General features: G+C 39.7%; 1 protein-coding gene across 1 annotated transcript in view; it reads left to right on the forward strand.

Moving 5' to 3' along the window:
* WDR93 (WD repeat domain 93) overlaps positions 1-7577 on the forward strand; it is a 56761-nt gene that overhangs the window by 16559 nt on the left and 32625 nt on the right. The window contains exons 6-7 of the mRNA XM_006867175.1: positions 259-297; positions 4553-4637. Coding sequence (XP_006867237.1) covers positions 259-297; positions 4553-4637 — 124 coding nt within the window. The remainder of the gene's footprint in view (positions 1-258; positions 298-4552; positions 4638-7577) is intronic.

Here is a 7577-nt window from a genome sequence, read left to right on the forward strand (position 1 = left end):
TTTTTCTTCATAGTTCCTCTTATTATCATTTACTGCTTCTTGTTTTCCTCCACTACCTTTTAAGCTCCCAGAGTATCAAGATCATGTATTCAAATCCCATAGGCCTGGGGTCTGCCTGGGTCCTCCATTTTAACTGCATGGATTCACTGTCTCACAAGAGTAATTGAGGGAAGGAAGAGCGTCTCAGAAGATTAAAGGGAAAAGGGGACAAACATACGGAAACCCTGTTGTGAATTAATTTCTCATTTTTCTCCTCAGAACAATACCGATCCCATAGCTGCAGAAACTTTAGAAATGGTAAGAAATGTTAAAGAATGATGCCAGAGAGATTTCAGTTTCATTCTGGGGATGTTGATTTTGACTTGAACTTTACTTCAAAGATCAAATCACTTGGTAAAATGCTCCCGGGGTACTACATGCAGATTCTCGATGGCATGTCTTATGTCTCATGTTCATTGATGATGACCCCTATCCTTGTTGACAATTGATCCAGATCACTTGCCCAAAGGTAGGTTTTGTATGAAGCTAAGAAATAGTTTCAGCTTGACTACTAACCTACAGGTTGATGGCTCAAACCTACCCAGCAGTACTACAGAAGAAAAGGCCTGGTGATTGGCTTTCACTAAGGTTGTTGTTGTGAAGTGCCATCGAGTTGCTTCTGATTCACAGTGACCTGTACAGAGTTTCCGAGGAGCAGCTGGTGAGTTTAAACCACCGACCTTACAGTTCAAACCAAACTTGAGGCCCAGTGCTTATCCTATAGCGCTACTCCCTGTGAAGCAGTTCTACTCTGAGTCAACTCAATGGAACTAACAAGGGAGCTTAAATTTTAGAATCCCTCATGGCTTGGAAAGGAGCTCTGGTATCGTAGTGGTTAAAATTGGGCTGTGAACCGCAAGGTCAGCAGTTCAAAACTACCAGCTGTTCCGTGGGAGAAAGATGAGGTGTTCTGCTCCCATAAAGATTTACAGCCTCGGAAACCCTGTACAGGGTCACTATGAGTCGGAACCAACTCCACAGCACATAACAACAACAACAACATGGCTTGGAGGGCTTCTTTCAAGGCCCTGGGAATGTGTGTACATGATCATGTGTTTTTTGTAAATTTGGCAAAAGTAAGCCCCAACCACTTAAGCTCTCTGTATCTTTTTGTTCTGACGTTCCCTCTGTCACAATTTCCCCAGATTGTATCAAACTGTATTTGTATGGTCTCCGAACTGTATGTACTTCAAGTTCCATGAGACACTGTCCTCCAGTCCACTGTCCCAAGTGACCTGGAGGGTTTTCTTTGTGTTGGAATACTAGAGAATGAACCCACCTTCTCATCCTCAGTTCTCAGGATGGGGGTTTGTGAGTAAAATCGTGGTGAACTTTCAAGATGAACTTTCTCTCTTTCTAACTGACAGTTTTAAATGCATTAAATTATACCTGTAATATGTAAAATATAGAAAATCCAGGTCATTCGGATAAAGTAGCCCTCCTTAGAAGTAATGCCCATTATTAGTTTGATATGTGTTTTTAAGATTTTGAGTATGTATCTATACTCTCATGTTACTTTATTTTGAAATATACAATGTTGTGATAAATTGTTATCATATAAGTAGTATATATTTTATATCTTTTTCTTTAAAACTTTTATTTTTAAACTCATCCATTTGTCACTAAGGTTTTTCTATGTCAAATAGACTCATCTCCTCCTTTGAATCCACTACACTGTAGTCTGTATTATACATGTACCATAGTTGGTTTATAAATCTGTGAGTAATATTGAAGGGGTTTTCAGTTTGGAACTCTTACGTGATGCAGTGAAAATGTCTCTGTATTCTTCTTTGTATACCTGAGTGAGTGTCTCTCAAGGTATGTGCGTTTTTAGTTTTAATGTTGTTGTTGATGGTGGTAAGGGCTGCCCAGTCGGTTCTAATTCATGTTGTTGTTGTTCAGCCCTGTCGAGTAGGTTCTGACCCATAGCCACCCTGTATAGAGTTTCCAAGGAGCAGCTGGTGAGCTTGAACTGCTGACCTTGCAGTTCAAACGGCTTTACAGTCTGGCGCATTAACCCACAGCGCCACACCAGGACTCCTTCTAATTCATGGTGGTGGTGGTGGTGGTTATGTGCCGACTCATAGCGACCCTGTACAGGGCTTCCAAGGCTGTAAGCTTTTATGGGAGCAGAAAGCCTCATCTTTGTCCCGCGGAACAGCTGGTAGTTTCAAACTGCTGACCTTGAGGTTTGCAGCCCAATTCACAACCACTACACTACCCCTTAATAGGGTTTCTGAAGAGTAACTGGTGGGTCTGTACCACTGACCTTGTGCTTAGCAGTCCTTTGTTTATCCTATAGTGCCACACCAGGATATGTTGTTGTTGTTAAGTGCCATTGAGTCAGTTCTGACTTATAACGACCCTGTATAGGGTTTCCAAGGAATTTTGAGTCACTGCATTCATAGGCAAAAGTCTGGTTCATCAAATTATAGCAATTTGCACTTGTTCTCAGTATCAAATAGGTTTATCTTTCTCGGTTTGAGTTCTGATCAGCTAGCCATCCAAGCTAAGTCAGATGGGTGCCAGCTTCATGTTTGGGCATTTATGCACACTTCTCTGCACTTCAGACCAGCTGGTCACTTCATTCTCAGCCCTAGCCCCTGGGGGCTAGGTCAGTGCCCATGGGCTCAGGAGTTCCCATATCTTCCTAAACTTCAGACCAGCCAGACCTTCCTCTTTGCGCTCTCATCTCTAGATCAATGGATGTCAATGGAACATGGCTAAACTCAGCCCATGTCTTCATTGCTGCATTTCCCCCATTTCCACTCACACGTAGCCTCAGGTGATCATCCGTGAGCATGCTGTACTGTTCATGGGTTCCCTTTGCGTTTCAGTCTTAGAAGGCTGTTTTCCCTGATGGGCTAAGTCACTTTGAATGATTTTTTTTTTTTTTTCTCCTCTTCTGCATGCCAGCTAATTTTGTATTAGCTGCCAAACATTATAAATTTTACGTTGTTGGATACTGGACAGCAATGTATTTTCAAAAATACATTCTTGAGCTTTGTTCTAGGATGCAGTTAATTTACTTGGAAACAGTCTGATCTTTCAAACCTCACTTTTGACTATGTTAGGTGAAACTAGAGCAGCTGGTTATCTAGGGCTCTTTTGGCATCACTACTGAAGCACCACCCTAACGAGTGTTCTCCCCAGCGCCCCACGTATTGTGAGGTTTTTCTACTTTGGCTGGTGGAAACAGAAGTTATGCCTGGCTCTGGGTGATCTTAAATGATAGTTCATTCAGCCAGTTCCTTTCAGGTGGCTCTTCTGCTGTCAAGACTAGAGGGAAGTCTTTTGCAGATCTCCAGATCTCTCTCTCTCTCTCTGTATGTGTGTGTTCATATTGCTACTCTTTGGTATTCTGCCCTGAAAGCCCAACCTTTCACAAACTACTGGGCTCCACTTGAATTTTGTAGGGCTCCTCTTTCTCTCTTTCAGGAACGACTGACCTGCACCATGTATTCATTAACAATCTGGAAACCGTTGTCTCAGGGGCTTTGACCATTTCTTAGTTGTTTAACATGGAAGGTTAATCTTGTCACTGTTATTGCTTCTTGACCAGAATCAGAAGTTTAATTTTTTTTTTCTATCATCATCTAGTGTTAACCAATATTTATATTCTCTTCAAAAAAACAAGACCATTTCCACATTTTAATTTCCTTCTCATTCTTTTTGTGCTCTAGCCACCTTTCGTGTTGAAATCATCTAAGATTTTAATTCCAAATTGTGTGTGTAAGTGTGTGTTTTACCAATTACACTTATTTAGGTATAACTTAAGTTTTACCGATTTAGCAACACTGTTTTCTTCTTGGGTTTATGATTTGCTTTGCTCAAGTATACATTCTGGAAATACTTTCATATAGATTTATTGGTTAGTAGACTTTCTGATTCCTTGAATGTCTGAAAATATTTTAATACTCTTATAACCCATGTGTCCAGACAATTTAAATGAGGGTTTGACTATGTAGAGAATTCTAGTTGTCGTAGTTACTTCTTGGTCCTATAATAGAAATGCAGCAAGTGGTTGGCTTTAACTAACAGAAATTCCCACAGTTTTGAGGGTGTTTTGAGCCCACATCCAGAGCTCTAGCCCTAAGGGAAGGCTTTCTCTCTGTGTCAACTTTGGGGAAAGAGCCTTGTCCCTTTCCAGCTTTGGCTCCTTCAGGTGGCCTAGCTTCTGTCTTCTCACCCTCTGTGCTTCCTTGCTTCTAGGCCTAATCTGCTATTTTTCTGTCTCAAACATGATTAGTTCAAGATACACCCTACACTGACATGGTCTCAGTAACATCCAAAGAAAGTCTTATTTCCACATGGAATTACGACCACAGGTATAGGGGCTAGATTTATAACACATAATTTGGGTGGCACAGTTCAATCCATTACCACCAGGTTGTTGGTCATCATTTTATTGCAAAGCAGAGCCATTCAGTCTGTCTGACTAGTGGGTTGGGGGTATGTAGATAACAGTCCTGGAAATGCATTCATGGTTCTTAGAAACTCTTCCTTACTGCAGGATGGGAACATTGTTCCAAAAGGAGATGCTAAGTTGAGCCCTCCAGTTTCTATAATGAAGATTAAACCACCAAAGCCAATCACAGGTCAGTATAATTCAACTAGTATGCCCTTCTTTGCCTTTCTGTATAATTCCCATATTTTATATTGATTCGTAGCAATACCTAAATTGCAAACAGGAATTCTTTTAAACCCTACAAGCTCTGGATCCTAAAAAGTAAAAAGGGAATGTTTTAAGGATCCAGTTAACAGAATTGGAAAATCAGGAGAGACATGTTTCTGAGTACTGGTTGGAGTTCCTGCCTACATTTATGTGTTAAAATTATTAAACAGTATTTATTGGATACTGATAATGCACAGTTTCAAGAGGAATGGAGTGGCATTCATTATCATATAGACCATTTCAAGATCTATCTTGAAGTACAGTGCTGTCTGTAATAAGATAATATCTATGCACCTATAAGAAAGACCATTTTAATACAACTATTATTCAAATTTATACATTAACCACTAAAGCCAACGATGAAGAAATTGAAGAATTCCACCCATTTCTTCGGTCTAAAATCGATCATCCATGTAATCACGATGCATTTATAATTCCAGGTGATTGGAATGCCAAAGTTGGAAGCGAAGAGAATCAGTAGTTGGAAAGTGTGGCATTAGTGATAGAAACAAAGCTGGAGATTGCATGATAGAGTTTTGCAAGATCAATTTTTTCACTGTAAATATCCTTTTCAACAAGATAAACAGCAACTATACATGTGGACCTCATCAGATGGATTACACAGGAGTCAAATTGGGAAATGAAGATGAAGAAGCTTAAAATCACAAGTCAAAACAAAACCTGGGATCGACTGTGGAACAGACTCACCATTGCTCATATTCAAGTTCAGGGCGGAGCTGAAACAAATGAAAACAAGTCCATGAGAGCCAATCCCACCTGAAGTTAGAGACCATCTCAAGAACAATTTGACATATTGAATGCCAATAACCAAATTGTAGGATGACATTAAGAACAACCTACATGAAGAAAGTAAAAGGTCATTAAAAAGACAGGAAAGAAACAAAGGACCAAAATGAATGTCAAAAGAAACTCTAGAACTTGCTCTTGTATGTAAAGTAGCAGCTAATGCAAATGGAAGGAATGATGACTGGAAAAGACCTGAACAGAAAATTTCAAAGTATTATAATGTGCAAAGGCCTGGAGTTAGAAAGCCAAGAGGGGAGGACATACTCAGCATTTCTTAACTGAGAGAAGTGAACAAACAAAACAAACAAACAAACAAACTCAAGCTTTGGGTTATAATATTGGGGGATTCTATGGACAAAATATTGAATGATACAGGAAACATCAAAAGAAAATGGAAGTAATAAACAGAATCTCTGTACTAAAAGAATTGGTCAACATTCAACCATTTGAAGAAATAGCATACGATCAAGAAACAAGTATTGTTTTTGATGTTGAAGAAACAAGTCTGAGTTGCACTGAAAGAATTGGCAATAAACAAGCTCCAGGAATTGACAGAATCCAAACTGAAATGTTTCAACAATATGACCCAGCACTGGAAGCACTCACTTGTTTATGCCAAGAAGTTTGGAAGATAGCTACCTGGTCAGTCAATCTGAAGAGATGCCCATTCCAAAGGATGCTGACCCAACAAAATGCAGATGTAACAGAAAAATATCATTTAATATCACATGCAAGTAAATTTCTGCTGAAGATCATTTTAAACTGCTTGCAGCAGTACATCAACAGGGAGCGGCCAGCAATTGAAGCCGGATTCAGAAGAGGACATGGAATGAGGGATATCAGTGCTGACATCAGATGGATCTTGACTGAAAGTGGACAGTATCAGAAAGATGTGTTTTTTAATTGAATATGCAAAAGCATTTGACTGTGTGGATCATACCAAACAATTGCATTATAGGATAAACACTGTACTGCTAGCCACAAGGTTGGAGATTTAAACCTACCAGCCGCTCTATGAAAACCTTATACAGGGTTGCTAGGAGTCAGTGGCACTTATCAACAACAACAACATGGATAATATTGCAGAGATTGGGAATTCCAGTACCATTGATAATGCTCATGGGAAACCTGTAAAGACACCAAGAGGCAATCGTTTGAACAGAACAAGGGGAGACCGTGTGGATTAAAATCAGGAAAGATGTATGTCAGGGTTGAATCCTTTTACCCTACTAATTCAAACCCATCAGCTGCTCCTCGGAAAGCCCACACAGGGTTGCTATGAGTTGGAACCGACTCAACAGCATTCAGCAACAACAAATTTATCTTTATGCTGAGCAAGTAATCTGAGAAGTAGGAATCTATGAAGAAGAACGTGACATCAGGATTGGAGGAAGGTTCATTAACAGCCTGCAATATACAGGTGACACAACCTTGCTTGCTGGAAGCAAAGAGGATTTGAGGCACTTGTTGATGAAGAGCAAAGGCAGCAGCCTTGTATGGATTACAACTCCATGTAAAGACAACAAAAATCCTCACAACTGGACCAATCAACAACATCATGATAAATGGAGAAAAGATTGACACTGTTTTTCATTTTACTTGGATCTATAATCAACATTCATGGAAGTAGCAATCAAGAAATCAAATGAAGTAATGAACTGGGTACATCTGCTGCAAAAGACCTCTTTAAAGTATTAAAAAGCAAAAATATCATTGATTTTTTGTATTTTGTATTTTTTTTTTTTCTGAAATACCATTTTGAGGACTAAGGCATGACTGACCCAAGCCATGATATTTTCAGTCGCCTCATATACACGTGAAAGCTGGACATTGAGTAAGGAAGACCACAGAAATGATGCATTTGAATTATGATATTGGCAAAGAAAATTGAAAGTATGTGGACTGCTAGAAGAACGAACGTCTTGGAGGAAGTACAAGTCCTCAGAAGTAAGGATGGTGAGACTTCACCTCACGTAATTTGGACGTGTTATCAGGAGGGACCAGTCCCTGGAAAAGGCCATCCTGCTTGGTAAATTGGAGATTTCATGCTACAGAG

This window comes from Chrysochloris asiatica, unplaced genomic scaffold, assembly GCF_000296735.1.
Source record: "Chrysochloris asiatica unplaced genomic scaffold, ChrAsi1.0 scaffold00101, whole genome shotgun sequence".
NCBI lineage: Eukaryota > Metazoa > Chordata > Mammalia > Afrosoricida > Chrysochloridae > Chrysochloris > Chrysochloris asiatica.